Below are 15,322 nucleotides of genomic sequence, written 5' to 3'. Positions count from 1 at the left end.
AAAAATATGTGCTGACAGTCAGCAAACCTACCGGTGGAAAAAGACAATCCAAATATATCAACCTGACATTAAAAGCCGACTGTGTGATAAGAATCTGCCTCCATTAGATATCCCCTCTGGGAGCAAGAAATAAAGACAAAGGGGGTTGGGATGATACCCACCCATTTTGCTATAAAAAGGGGACCCATTTTGAGACATCTTCAGTCTTTCTAGAGGGCTCAGTTTGTGACAGTGTTCTGCTTTGCTGAATACTTGAATAAACTTACACTCTGTGCATTGTATCCTTGGCCAAGGCTGATTTTTCTTAGCCATTGTGACCTGTCCTATATGAACCTTTGCTAACACTTTTGTGTGATCCTAGACATCTTTGCATTAAGCTGTCAAGAAGAATCTTCAACCACAGCATGAGTACCTGCTGATGACCATCGCCGTGATGATCGGTTCCCAGCCAGTGCGGAGCAGGAGGCTGGTGGCTGGATGTTTGGAGGAGACGGACACCCAGATGGGGATCAGGCACAAAAATAATAGATCCACCAGGTACAACACATAGGGATAAAGTTCTGTCAAAAGAAATGGAGATTATTTCCTCGATGAGCTCACTGTGAAACTTTGACTGTTCTGTATGGGTGCAGATAAAGAATTGCAGGTGCCATCTGTTGGCCAAAAGTGAAAAATGCAGGATCCCTGGCTCCTGGACAGACCAGCTATACACAAAAATACACACAGCCGTGACAATAAAACTACCCGTTTGATGTGGTGTAAGTCTACTTGTGTCACCAAAGCAGCTTTGATCCATGGAGGCATGGATGTGTAGTTTTCAGGACACCCCGGTTACATTCACATAAAGGATCTCTGAAATTGGTCTTATGACTAGCATCATGTGTAATAACTACATTTTGATCAATGACATTGGGATACTTGGTTTTGAAGGATGAAATCCGACATGATTAACAAACTGTCTGCAATGATTTGGCTAAAATCAGTGGCTGTCATGTTATAAAAAGTGTTCTGTGTTGCTAAAGTAGGCTGAGATTGTCACGATTTTGTGTGATATTGGTCAAATTGACCATTTATCAGGAGGTAATGGTGTAATAAACGGGTGTAAGCCTATAGCAAAATCCTTAACAAAAGATTTTCAACCCAAAATCAGTCTCTGAGTTCATGAGCCAGCCTCGGTTTGCTGTTTTGTAGTAGCTCAGAACCAAGAAAAACTGAGTGATATTGTCAAGATGCTTTGTTTGCTGTATAAGCTCTGAGCTGGTCGTCTCTGCAGAGAAAAGTAACTGAATTCTTCATGTGCACATACGTTTTTATGATATTGGCAGCATCTCACTCATGTTTCCAGTGTGTTCCCTCTGTGACCACTGATTACTTTTTTCATGGATGATAAAGTTTCTACTTGTGTTTGTTTTTCCTGATTAACCCAATTCAGGACTTTTGGGGAGTGTTGGACTCCAGGCCATTTGGTTTGGGTGACAGGTTTTTTTGGGGGGTTTTTTTGAAGATTTTTTTCTAAATATAAAAAGCAGGACATTTGTTGTGCATTTGAAACTAAAACAATTTATCAGAAAATGTATTTAACATAGTGTAAAAGTCTGTAATGAATACCAGCGCATATTTTGCACATAGTCTACGTATGACAACATGAAAGTCCTGAACAGGATTATTAAGCCAGTTCTTAGCGAGTCTTGGGAATTTGTGTTCTTTATAAACACCACAGTCCTGTTTACAGGTTGCTCTGACCCTCACCAGGATGGTGTATCTTCATTCCGCCAGACAAGGACTTTTCAAAGTCAAAGTCAAAGGAGAACAGTGGAAAGACTCAACTGCAGTTGTTTTGAAAATTCCAGTCATGCAATCTGATATGGAAATAAATGAAAGCTCCAAAAAGAGAGATGAGCTGTCTGTGTCGACGCACATTCTTCTGACTGCATTAAAGATCAATGAAACTGTTGTAAATACTACCAATCAAAATGACCACCTATGGCCCTCATGGAGACAACAGGAAGTCTCCCACATCCACCAGAACCTGATAAGAGTCACAAAAATGTCAATTCTGAAGACAACCACACCTCTGAAGAAGAGGAGACGACATTCTTTGCTGTGACCTCTTGACCTTCTTGCACCCAGAACTTCCTATTCCTATTGTCTTTGTCTCTCTCACCTAGGAAGGAGTAGAACCACTGACTGAAGCAGGCCAACAAGGCCAGAGTGATGAGATCCCCAAAGCTGGCTGCCATCGGTGTGGCCACGTTGTCGGGGTTGATTCCCATCCGCTTGGAGCCGATGATCACTCCGACCATAGCGACACCTGCAGATGTTCAAAGACATGAGGAAGTTCGTCACATTTGAGTCCTTAAGGTGTTTATTTGGCTGGATTATTTTAACTTTAAACTTAAATGGCAAAACTCTTCATTAGAGTATAATAAAAGAAATGTGCTTTCAAGACCTCTGTAATGGAAATTTTATATGCTTGTACATTGCTCTAGCAAAACACCTTTCACCTGTTTACCTTCATGACCTCACTGCTTGTGCATTTCTTGGAAGAACAGAAAAGACATGTTCACCCACAGACCCCATTCTCCCCACAAAGGTCAACCTAGGTCAAATGAACAGATCGATCAAGTTGACAAAAGGTGTTGCAGAAGACTGAATACTTGCATTCCTTGCTACCGCTCTGCCTCTGTGGCACTGAGGTATGAATAATTAGCCTATGATTAAATCTAAAATGAGATTTGATCAGAAGATATTCTGCAACCAAAAATGATCGACAGCACGACAAATTCATGTGAACGATGGCGCCACAGTCCCTCAGTTCACGCCCCTCTTTCTAGAATCGTTTCTGTGATTTTAGTCAGTTGGCTGAAGTTAAAAGAGACGAAACACTTTCTGAAAATGTACATTATTTTCTTTGGTATATTTGAGGATTGGCCAGGAAACTAAGACAAAGAAAGACCAACAAGTGAGGAGTGGCCTTATACAGTAACATCAGTGAAGAACAACAGCATACAAAAAAGAACAAAACACACTTTGGGAGGTGTGAATGTATACTGTATGTGTGTTAAAGGTATTTAAACATAAAGAGGGTATGCAGCATTGTGTTTTCAAGGTGTTGTCTAGGACAGACTTGACAGCAAGTTGTGTCCTTACCTTGTAACAATGAAGCCACAAAAGCAGTAGAAACGCTGGTTGAACACAAGAGCACCACGTGATTGAAAGGCATCCTTCCTTCTGCCATCCAGCCCAACAGAGTCGCCATCAGAGACGCTAGCAGGCCCAGCACCGTGGCTTGAAGCTGTAAAACAACAGCAGTAGTGAAAAATATGCTAAAACAAAAAAGAGTGCTTTTAAATTGTATCATTAGATTAACAGGTATAAGGTTTACAAGCGCAATTAGTCACAAAGTTATGTTTCTTAATTGAGAAATAATGTACCTGCTTGAGTGCCAAGTTCCCGACAATCAACATCCACTTTTCTCTGCTCGATTCCATTTTCCCTGCATTCACCTGACGACAGCAAACATCTATTAGCTCATTAAAAACAACAAAAAAAATATATCAACTTTTAAATAACAGTGGGGCAAATTAGCATTTTTAATTAACATATTAACATATTTATATTTGTAGTGGCACCAATGATTTGGTATTTCTGCTCCAAACTCATACCAAATTACAAAAAAAATAAAATAAAAAAACCTATGTAGAAGTACTAAGCCTGTATTGAACAGGCATCCTGACCTCTTCTGTGCTTTGTAAAAACAACAATGACCGTACAAAATTTCACACAATATATTTAAAGAGAAGTTAAACATTGTATACCAGAGAAGCAAACAAATAATCAAGTGCAGATTCAACCACTGAGTAAATAATTACGCAGGTGCAGGTTTATGCTGCATTTGTCAGATTCTATTTCCAACTACGTATGAATTTATATTCATATTATTGCACAAGTGCCTCAATTACTTGGATACTAACACACACGAGTGTCAACAACCTGAAAATTAATTCACAAAATTGTCAATAACCTGATAAGGAACATGTCAAAGTGTTAAAAACCAGGATTATAATGCACATAAATGTCAAATAACTGGCTATCGATGCACAAAATTGTTAAAAACCTGGATGGTAACCCACAAAAGAGTCAAAAACCTGGATATTAAGGCACAGGAGTGTCAATTACCTGAACAATAGTGCACAAAATTGTCAATAATTTACAATAATTAATATACAACAGTGTCAAAAACTTGGATGTTAACATACAAAGGTGTTAATTCACAGTCTATTAATGCACAGAAGTGTCAAAAATCCAGATATTAATGCACAAATCCCTCAATAAACTGGATTTTAATGCACAAACGTGTAAATAATGTGGATACTACTTCAAAATAGAGTGTAATAGTGTAGATCTATGACACAGAGAAATTAGAAATGTCAGGATTTTGCAAATAATTTTTGTATCATCACATTTGATGATCTCCCCTTTTAGAGGACAGTGATGTCAGATGTGAACTGTTGGGCTATTGTTAGCGTCATTTGTCCTGCAGGATATTTTGCTGCAACGCGATCTGCTGCTGCTCTCGCAGGTCAGTGAGGAGTTTCACACCCGAGATGCAAGAAGACAAAAATACAGTTCGGAGAAAGAGGTTGTAGTCAGCCTGTCGATGCATTGCTGTGCTGTGGTTTTTCCCTTTAGCCAGTTTTCTGATAAGAGGTTTGTGTTTTCATTCAATTTCCAGCATGTGTGCACGTGTCTGTGTGTGTGTGTGTGTGTGTGTGTGTGTGTGTGTTTGCATGCGCACGCTCACAGCGGTTGAGAGTCTTGAGGCCAGAGTCATTTCCAGGTTCCCCTTCATGCCTAAAACAGCCGGTACCAGAATAAAGATCTCTGTGATTTCCTGGAACACGTCCCAGTTCTGCCATGAAAACACAACACACCGTCGTAAAGTTGTTGTATACGAGCAATCGAAACCGACACCACAAACACACAATAAATCATCTTCACGTTCAGCTGAGGCTGTGTACGATGCATGGTGCGGTTAGTTTAAACGTGTCACAATCAAATAATCATCCTCGTCCCTCTCGTCATTTTCCAAATCCTACCACATCAGATCCCTATTTTTTGCCTCATATATTCTGTTGTCATGTCACATAATATAATCTCATGACTCTCATTCTTCCTTTCTCTCTTCTTTTAACACTTTTTTCTGTCTGCACCTGTTTCACCTCTCTTCATCTCTTTGCTTCCTGGCATAAGGAGAATGTTTTCTGCTCTTAATATCTTTAATTTATTTTATTTTTTATAATCCTTAAAAGACTTGAAATGAGATCAACATACTTCTGTCTCCTCGTTTCCTCACCTGAACCATTTCAAGCAGCATCCCAGCAGAAACTGTCCCAAGTCCAGCCAGCAGAAATGGCACCAGGATCTGCAGCACCATGGAGCAGAGTGACTCCCCGGGTGCACCTGAGCCACCCGCATCCTTCGCTCTCGTGGATCTGCTGAACCTCGATCCGCTGTAGAGCTCATTGGGGAGCAGAGAGTCTGTCTCGGTGTAGTCCTGCGACTCGTAATGGAGACCTGCGTTGACCGGTGGTATATTTCCATTCGAGCTCAGATGTTGTGGACTTCCAGAGGGCTGGGATGAAGACGGGTTGGCACTGTGCTGTTGGCTCCGGCCCACAGAGCCGCTTTGGGACAGTTTCTTATCCTGTGACTCTGGGACAACCATGGCGCAAAGTTTGTCAGGGTGTCGATCCTGCTGCTCCGGCTTGAGGCTGTGAGCACAAAGATAAAAAGAAAATGAGCAACACCAAGAATGATTTGCTGTGAAGAACACTGGTTGACAATGAAATACAACTTAGTAGCTGTAACTACCAGCATACAAAATCTCCCCCAACTTCCTCCCCCTTCTTCCATGAAGAAGTCAAGTGTGCGACTTTAGCATATAGACAGCTCGGCTCATGAATAAGGTCTGTTTCAGAGTCATCTGATGGCACGGATCGCCTGCATTATCATTCCTCATGCCTGTTTCCCATCAGCAGCACTGAGGCTGCGTTGTCTGACGGAGACAATACGCTTCATTTGAAATTCCTAAGAGATGAGCAGGTAGTGAACAGCTGATGTTATCAAGTTAGAAGGAAGGAATTGTTGAAAATGTGGGTTTTGTTTCCACTCCTGTAGAAAAGGCTTTAAATCTGGTAGATGTGGTATAAGTCATTCAAACTTTGTTCTATGAAATATAGTGTCATATAGATAACTATGAAGACAAGCATTCCCCGTTCTTATTAAAAAGTCGATGATTCAAGGCTGGGTGATTATGTTATCAGTGTTTAACCCATATATCTGGAGATGCTAAAGCAAAGCAGAGAACATCAAACAAACATAACTACATGCAGGATTTCTGCAGCTGAGCACAAATCAACTCAAAGGTCAAGATCAAAGGATTGAGGTCAGCATAAGAACTTCAGAGAAAGTTTTAATTGCCGTGTAAGATTAATTGGCAAGGCCTATTTCCTCTTGGTATGTCGTCATCTTCCTCAGCATCTCTGCCAATGCATTCATTTAATAACCAAACACTTTCTGAATATCTTTTGTAGAATTGGTGATAGTTTGACATCCATCCATCCATCCATTATCTATACACCGCTTAATCCTCACTAGGGTCATGGGGGGCTGGAGTCTATCCCAGCTGACTCAGGGTGAAGGCAGGTTCACCTGGACAGGTCACCAGTCTATCACAGGGCTACACTTAGAGACAGACAACCAAGCACACTCACATTCACACCTACGGACAATTTCATTAACCTCAACATGTTTCTGGACTGTGGGAGGAGATCCTGAAGAGAACCCACGCTGCACGGGGAGAACATGCAAACTCCACGTAGAAAGATCTCAGATGTCGTCACCAGGACGCGAACCGGCGACCTTCTAGCTGCGAGGCGACAGTGCTAGCCACCTAATTATACAACCTGTGGAATAAATAAAAGCGTCTTACCCTTTTGTTACAACACAGGAGATGAAGCAGCATCTGTTCTGGCACACTGCTGCTGACCGTGACTCTTCCTCGTGGCCTCGGTCGGCATCTGAATGGTGTGTTGAGTCTCCGCTGTGCCCCTACCCACCCCCTACACACACACACACACACAAACACACACACACAACACACAAATACAGTCACAGCTTGTATAAGACAGACAGCATGACATACTTGACAGTTGTTTGTTAGGAGCAGTGCAGTGCTGGCCTGTGACTGTATTACAACCAGGCTGTCATGGTTGTGTAGGGACAAGCCGTAGAATTTACAAGCAATACCTGACGCTCGATGGAACTTTACATTTACATGTGTTAAAGTCCTCAAAATTATGGTATATATACATAGCTGGTCAAAAATGTTGGGGTTTTATTTCACTGTGTCTGAAAGTCTGAACTGTTTACCCCAAGTCACGCCACTTTTCTGTCATGTCAAGTGTTTTATGAGGGAGATTTCTTCATTTCACAGCAGGGTATGTGCAGCTTCGGCAATATTGTGTGTATGGATGCCTTCCTATTACTAGATATAGTTGATTTATTGATTTGATTTTGGATTTTAATTTTGATTTGAATTGAATTTGACATGATTATTATTAGTTATTCAGTTATTCATGTGTTATGAGTGAACCTTTTCTCCTTACCAGCACCCGCATCTCTTCTCCTGGACATTTACTGGTTGTCGGTCACCAGAATCACTACTGAACGTAATTAACGAAAACAAGTATTTTAAGCAAAACCTTTAAATATGACTGTAGCTATAAAAACTGTGGTAATATTAAGAGTGGATTAAGCATAGAAAAGGACGTGGGATCAGCTCACTTTGCGTAGAGCACAGTGTCTCCCATTTTATATTCATGTCAGTCTGAAATAACTTGGAAATTGTAGCTATAGATATTTAGATTTAAGAAAAATAAGGAAATCAGTGCACAAAAAACATGCAGTGTTCTTGCAAATCATGCGGGTCAAAGACATAAGGTGGAAAAATTGCTGCTATCTATCTATCTATCTATCTATCTATCTATCTATCTATCTATCTATCTATCTATCTATCTATCTATCTATCTATCTATCTATCTATCTCTCCTCTGACAGTCAACTCTTCTGGACTCCATATCCCATGAGCACTTGCGGCCATTCACAAAAATCATAAGATCCATCATGGGATCGTGTAGCCCGACTTTTTAACAGCACTGTGTTGGGGGGTTTTGGGACAACAGTTGCGGCAGTATGGCGGTAGAAACCATCGCTCCAGACTGGGAGTTTGACCGTTTTGACGACGGTTCTCAGAGTAAGTGCTCCGTGTCGACCTGAGAAAAACAGCGACGGGCTAAAGTTCACTACGTTAGCATCCAGTGCTAGCTTAGCAAAGATGCTTCAGCACCGGGCTTCGTGTATTTACTGGAGGAAAACACCTCTTGCTGTTAAATTTAAACGTTTTTCTCGTTAAATGCACCTGCTGGGGATAATTTGGCGCAATGTCTAGTTGATGTGTAATGTGAAGTGAAGTGTGAATGTCGTGCTGTGAGGGGATAGCGGGGGCTAAGTTAGCTAACGGCTCCTGTCACATACAGCTGGTCAGTCTGACAGACGGTCGGTTACTTTTGACAGCTCAGATAACGTGACTCCGTTTATTTGTGTTTTTAAAGGAAGCAAAACTGCCAAATAATTTGGGTTTTCCTTTGTGTATTTGCTTCCTCTTCCTCATTCCGGCACACGAAATAGAAATACTCACGCTAGCTGGTTTCGATTATTAGCAGCCCATGTAAACATTGGCCCTTAACTGTCAATATTAAAGCTAAATGTTAGCGCTGGTAGCTTCTTAGCTTGCTGTGAGCTAGCTAAAGCTCTGTTTTTACTAGTTGAACATAAACATCATTTAAATACTTTCCCCACTACTCCCACTTTAAATACTTTTCCTTGTAGTGCTTTCTTGTCATTTTTAATGCAGGACTTATTCAATTAATGCAGTGTTTTTATTCATTGCAGTGTGACTTCTTAATTATTCACCACATATAAACATGTGACACCATTATTCCAAGAGTTTATAATTAATATATTACAGTATTTATTACATATACATAATAAAGGTAGTACAAGTTTTGTAGGGAAATATGGCTTTATTACACTATTTATAAAGGACCCCTATGAGTAATACATATCTGCAGAGTAAAACAATGCATTATTTTCTGTAAAATGGTAACAGACTAGACGTACAAAGCAACAGAAAGTTTACAGATTCAAGTAGGACTAAACAGTTAATCACTTACAAATAAGAATAGCAGTTTAATACACTGAAAGTTAGGAATGTATGAGATGTGGCTGTTAAATAATGACACAAATGCTGTAATTTAGTTTTTATATTTGGAGCAGATTGACACTTAAAAGGGTAGTTGCTCTATGATGAATGTATAATAGGTGATCAAGGCATGTACGCAACCCTAGTCTTGTTATTTAATACCCCTATTCTGTACATTTTGCAGCACATCAGACCCAGATTGTAACTAAAAAACTAAAATTGTAAATCAAATCGTAATATTTGTCCAAAAATAAAAAATAAAAAAAATCACAGTGAGATATTTTCTAAAAATCATTCAACCTTAGACAAGAATCTCCTGTTGGAGAAGATTCTCTTTTCTCCGCGTGTTCGTTTATAAAGACGAAACAAATTCAGCGCGGTCTCAATTAATCAGTTTAATCACACACTGAATATTGCATTACAGAGCTCTGGGTCAGACTCTCCCTTGCATCAGACAGAGTGAGACTAAGACCTTTTCCTCCGACCCTTTCTTATGCTGTTCAGTCACATGACAGGTTGCACAAAATGTCACATAAGCTGTTTCCCATCTTTCTGTCCGTTGTTCGTTTGTTCCTTCCCTGGGATGTACGCCCCTTATCTTTACATCCTGTCCACATCCGCAGCTCGTCCAGGTTATCGGTTATCGGATTATCTCGCAGTCACACAGTCATCTGAGAGAACGAGAACCCTGTCCTGCAGAACAACATACCTTGCAAGCACACAAATCTTTATAAATCAACATTATAATGAGGAACATATAATGAATAAACCCTCAAGATTAAGCATTATTGTTCTTTATACTTAAATGATTATATATGTTTCGAGTAATATATCATTTACACAACACTCCGCATTACAGTCATGAATATTTACTCTCTGTCACTGCAAATGTGAAACCTTCCACCCAACAGAGATACACACAGAGGTCCAGCTGAAGAACTACAGTAAGTTTCTGGAGGAGTACACGTCTCAGCTGAAGGGAATCGAAGAGGCTTTGGACGACTCCATCGGAGATGTGTGGGACTTCACTCTGGACCCCATCGCCCTGAAGGTAAAACACCACAACCCAGTGGCAGTACATCGAACTGAAAAGGCTACCGTCGTTTTTACACAATTTCAACTTGTATAATTTCCTTCCTTCCTTCTGTTTTGTTTCAGCTTCTCCCTTATGAGCAGTCGTCTTTGTTAGAGTTGATTAAAACAGACAACAAGGTAAATAAAACAAAGTCTTTTTTTTTTTTTCCATCTTGTGTCCACAAAGTTTTTTTTTTTTTCCCATTTATGTGATAACGACCGTTTGTGTTGTGTGCAGGTTCTGAACAAAGTCATCACAGTTTATGCGGCTCTCTGTAGTGAAGTTAAGAAGCTCAAGTATGAGGTAAGAACTGTCTCTGCTCTGTGCTATTGTGAGGTTCGTTTGTGTATTTTTAAAAATCATATCAGCATGCTTAAAGGGGTTTTGTGGAGTTTTCTTGTGGGAAACAATTGCATGTATTCCTAAGGTCTGACGAATGAGTTGAGTGCATTTACTGCATCAGTTACTGTTTGCCAAACTGATTTTTTTTCAAGTAGTTGTATTTACGTCCAGGTTTAGCAGCTTCTTCTTCCATGTGCTTGCTTCCTCATGCTGGCTTTAACTGTTGTGTTATCGCCACCATCTGATAAACAGTAACACCACTGGTATTAAAACACTTTGTGACCCCTTGTTTGTTTTGTTCTTTGAGATACTAATGCCATGGATTTCTGTTCCTTTGCAGGCAGAAACCAAGTTCTACAACGGCTTATTGTACTACGGAGAGGGAGGTAATCTGTCAGCTATTGTTGTTTACTTTTATTCAAAGTTTGCTTCTTAATTAACAGATAAAAATAAGACATATATGTGTTTCTTTGTGGCAGTGTCTGACACCAGTGTTGTTGAAGGAGAGTCTCAGATTCAGATGGGCAGGTTCATCTCATTCCTACAGGTGAGTTTTCATATAACGATTGCCATAACATTGTTCACTGAAGCCCAGTTGCTCGAGTCTCTCTCTGTCCTTTTCATAGGAACTGTCCTGCTTTGTGTCAAGATGCTACGAAGTGGTGGTCAGCATCGTCCATCAGCTGGCTGCTCTCTACAACAGCAACAAGTAAGATCCATGAACACAGGACAGTAATGTCACACAGTCAGCGCACTGTTCTCGTTGGAATGGTTTAAATACACCCATTGTAGAGAGAGGCCTTTAATGCACTGTACATGAGACAACTTAACAGAGTGAACCCAGCAGTCACTGATGGGTTTCGTGACTGTTGACCGGACACACAAACTAACATCACAACAGCACAGAGCAGAAACAGTTCTTAGCTCACACTTGAGTTCCTCAACTTCACTACAGAGAGCTGCATGAAGATGTTCAGAACCTGCACACAACACAAATGGTCATTATCACATAAAGAAAGAAAAAAAGGTGTTGGCATGAGATTTTAAAAAATTATGGACTTTGTTTAAAAACAAAAACAAACCACACTCATTTTTGTGGGCTGCAAGCTGGCTCGGTGGTTAGCACCGTTGTCTCGCAGCTAGAAGGTCGCCGGTTCGTGTCCCGGTGAGGACACCCGGGATCTTTCTGCGTGGAGTCTCCATGTTCTCCCCGTGCAGCGTGGGTTCTCTCTAGGTTCAGTCTTATATCGTTCTCCGGTGGAGACCATATCTAGATTTATGGATGAAAGGAAAACAAAGGATTGCTTGGTGCCTTGGAGCAATCTGGCCTTGAGGGGCGCAGGGAGTGTCTGCCTGTCCTCCTTCAGTAGATCTATATGGGGTCAAGAACCTATAGAAGATTTGTAGATTGGTAAACATCTGTTATAGATATTACAGGCTGATATCATGCAACCTCTACTTGGGAGGTCAGGAGAGGAGTTAGAGGGTAAAAGTTCAGTATCATCTCCAGAGGCCTAACTCCAGAGAGAGCAAAGTAATTTTTCCTTCACAATGGTGACCAGGACTATGTTTTCACAGTGACACAACGTCAGTCTGTGCTTTTAAGAGCTTATCACATTGTTTGCTGTTATAAGGAAATATTAATGAATGTGTCTTTCTTCTTCCTTCTTAGGGGCGCAACTAAAATCATCGAGTCATCGGGTGTCCATTTCCAGGTGAGTTTAAAGATTTGGTGATGATTATCCACGACTTCAGTCCGTATTCACTTTAACCCGAAGCCTTTCCTGTCATCTCCGTTCTGCGTCCCCTCTGCAGATTGTGTACGAACATCTGGGGGAGTTGTTAGTGGTCCTGCTCACTCTCGATGAGATCATGGAAAATCACGGCACATTGAAAGATCACTGGAAGATGTACAAAAGGTGAACACACACACTCACGTCTGCTGTAATCTGTGAAATCACTGGCTTTCCCCGAGTTGTCACACATGCAAGGAATCTGTCTCAGTGTGTGCACAACATGTGACACATTCAACTGACTGGACAAATATACAGACTGTTTACATAAATTCTAAAAAGTTTGCTGTTAAAATAAGGAGACGATAAAAATTAGGAAAACAACAAACAGAGTCGTCTAATGTAGGGGAGCCCGCAGTGTTGGATGTATGAATGTGAAGCTATGAAGCAGAGTTTGAGGAAAGATATAAGTAATATCTATTATTTATAGGATGTATTATTCCGTTGTGTTGACACTGTGCAGTTGTGCAAAGATGCATTGTAATACATGAAAGTTAGGACACAGGAGAGCTCAGTGATGTTCAAAGTGTCTACTGCAGTTATGTCTGTTAGACCCGATTCTTTAGTTGGAAGCCCAAGAACAAGCCGGAGAAATCTTCAGTTGTCAGTTGTAAAATTTATTTATTTCGGTCACAGGTAAAGTTTTGCAGCGCTGGAATTCAGAGGGACAGAGACGAATCTCATGTCCAGCTGAACTGAGTTTTTTTGGTTCCCGGTTACAGATATCTTCGTGGGCTGGGCCTGCCCCGAACATAGATAAGATTTGTGTGCTCCCGAGTTTAACTGGCCAGTTACCAATGGCGTGGACAGGCATCCTTCTGTGCTCTGTCCACGTCCTTGATATTTGGTAAGCAACATGTGTGGATGTTGTTGGTACGGCGTGTAGCTAAAGTAACAATCGTATCTGATAGAAAAGAGGAGTTTCCGCTATCTCCAAGTGTGTGAACCGGTTCTCACATTATCTTCAAGGACGTGTGCTGTTCTCAGTAGGAAAACGGAATCATAGGCTCAGTGCAAAATACAGATTCAGAATACATAATTGCTCGAAGCATACTTAATTATAACATGTCTGTTCTTAAAAAGAATGAGTTGGGGTTTTCCAGGAAAAGGAGGAGAGTTTGGGAGCAGTTTGCATAGGTACTGAATAAACATGATTCACATCAAACTGTTTGAAGACTTGTTCCTGAAAACCTTCGTTGAGGACTCCAACATTTAAACAAGAAGTGATTTTTTTTTGACTACATGTTTGGCAAAGCTGCCTGATCATCACTGGCCCACAGCAGGCCGACTGAGTCACAACAAACGTGAGCACAATCTCGAGATTATAACTGACTAAAAGTGCGCTACATCTTCTTATATACCTTTGCAAACGTCTCCTAAACTCTCATCCTTTTCTCTCAAAGAAGTTTCAACCAGTGTCAAAATGATAGGAATTAAAAATGTAATTTTATTTTATTTTTTTTTACTGGTTTTGTTAATTGGGGTTGCATTTATTCAACAATGATAGACAATTCTGTTCACCTAATAAAGAAATAGCAGGAAAAAGCACAGATTTATGAGGACTTATCTTATTGTCTTGAGGAGTTAATGCCCATTCTGACCCAAAAAAATGTATATATATAAATTTTTGGGGATCGAACTGATAGGCAAACTCAAACAAAGGTGTAGTGGTACTCGTGTTGCTGATTGATCACAGCAGGGTGTTGGATCGGTTGGTGAGTTAAGATTTGAGCCTGGAGTTTCTCACATCTTTTGTCTCCTCGACACCCCACTGATGGCCGGCTTTATGGTCGACAGGATGGAGAGTTGAAAGAGGCAGAGTGGGGGAGGGAGCGGCTAGACTGGGCTCAAGGCTCAAACTACTGCCCTGAATGCTTCCATAGGCACAAAGAGTAAGTTGTTGGTGAATGAAAGATCAATTGAATGCAAGCGTTTTTCTTGCCTTGGGGCTTTTTAGTCTGTAGCCCCTTTCAGACAGGGGATGCGTAACATTGATGGCTTCATCCGTCTGCTAAAGTGGCGGCATTCTGGCCTTCAGAACAGAGAGGTGTTTTGTGATTTTGACTTTTAGCAGCATCAGTGTTGGTGCTGACATGTGAAAGAAGGCTTCCTCGCCATCACTTGTTTGTGTCTTTTAGTTTAATCACGTGCTGTGTTAAAAGTAATACAGCAATGTTACCAGGTCCGTCCAAGTAAGATTGCTTTAGCAACTTTTACAGAAACGTGTCCAGGGTGCTCATTCAAGCATGAAGCGGCCTTCACTGTTTTAATTTCTTTCTCCAGTGTGTACTTTGTGTCTCTGTACAGCATTGTGTCCACACTCCTCAATGCCAGCTCCTTTTCCCTCTGAAGTTGTCTGAGTTCTGCTAAAAAATACAGTTTCTGATTTCTGTATCTCAACCGCAGGTTCACTGAGATGAAGCTACCTCTTTTAAAACTTGCAGACATTCAGGATGACTTTAAAGAGCAGCTCTCAATCAAGTCTATACTGTCTGTAAAAGTGAATACAGGCAGGAAAAGCTCTCAGTTTGTTACTGATGAATGAAGATATCATTAATTTAAGAAGGTGTTGCAGCTAATCTCCTCGGACGGTCCGGTCAATCTTTATGTCTCCTACAAAACAAACTTAGTTCAAAATTACAGTAGATTTACTGCACTTCCAGCAAAATGCAGCAAACTGAGGCAGGTTCATGAACAGACGCTACCGTTGAGTTGGAAAACCCCACCATGTGTCCACAAGTCGGCTGCTCCCCCATGTGGAAATCCCCTGACATTGAACACTGCCAT

At 40.9% G+C, this 15,322-nt stretch overlaps 2 protein-coding genes across 3 annotated transcripts in view; one reads left to right on the top strand and one right to left on the bottom strand.

Annotated features, from left to right (window-relative positions):
* The window catches only part of slc41a2a (solute carrier family 41 member 2a), an 11,610-nt gene extending 5,882 nt beyond the window's left edge, over positions 1-5,728 (bottom strand). The window contains exons 1-6 of the mRNA XM_008287118.1: positions 5,357-5,728; positions 4,805-4,912; positions 3,435-3,506; positions 3,151-3,295; positions 2,165-2,311; positions 413-560 (exon numbers count right to left, since the gene is read on the bottom strand). Of these exons, the coding sequence (XP_008285340.1) occupies positions 413-560; positions 2,165-2,311; positions 3,151-3,295; positions 3,435-3,506; positions 4,805-4,912; positions 5,357-5,728 (992 nt within the window). The remainder of the gene's footprint in view (positions 1-412; positions 561-2,164; positions 2,312-3,150; positions 3,296-3,434; positions 3,507-4,804; positions 4,913-5,356) is intronic.
* A 2,446-nt stretch (positions 5,729-8,174) lies between these two features.
* washc4 (WASH complex subunit 4) overlaps positions 8,175-15,322 on the top strand; it is an 18,106-nt gene continuing 10,958 nt past the window's right edge. For both annotated transcript variants that reach the window (XM_008287117.1, XM_008287116.1), the window contains exons 1-9: positions 8,175-8,317; positions 10,237-10,376; positions 10,484-10,537; positions 10,638-10,703; positions 11,083-11,128; positions 11,222-11,289; positions 11,369-11,451; positions 12,415-12,457; positions 12,558-12,661. In XM_008287117.1, coding sequence (XP_008285339.1) covers positions 8,257-8,317; positions 10,237-10,376; positions 10,484-10,537; positions 10,638-10,703; positions 11,083-11,128; positions 11,222-11,289; positions 11,369-11,451; positions 12,415-12,457; positions 12,558-12,661 — 665 coding nt within the window. In that variant the 5' untranslated portion in view covers positions 8,175-8,256. The remainder of the gene's footprint in view (positions 8,318-10,236; positions 10,377-10,483; positions 10,538-10,637; positions 10,704-11,082; positions 11,129-11,221; positions 11,290-11,368; positions 11,452-12,414; positions 12,458-12,557; positions 12,662-15,322) is intronic.

This window comes from Stegastes partitus, unplaced genomic scaffold, assembly GCF_000690725.1.
Source record: "Stegastes partitus isolate 25-593 unplaced genomic scaffold, Stegastes_partitus-1.0.2 Scaffold487, whole genome shotgun sequence".
Classification (NCBI taxonomy): domain Eukaryota; kingdom Metazoa; phylum Chordata; class Actinopteri; family Pomacentridae; genus Stegastes; species Stegastes partitus.
Note: the sequence above shows the minus strand (reverse complement) of the source record. Positions and strands in the feature narration are given on the sequence as shown.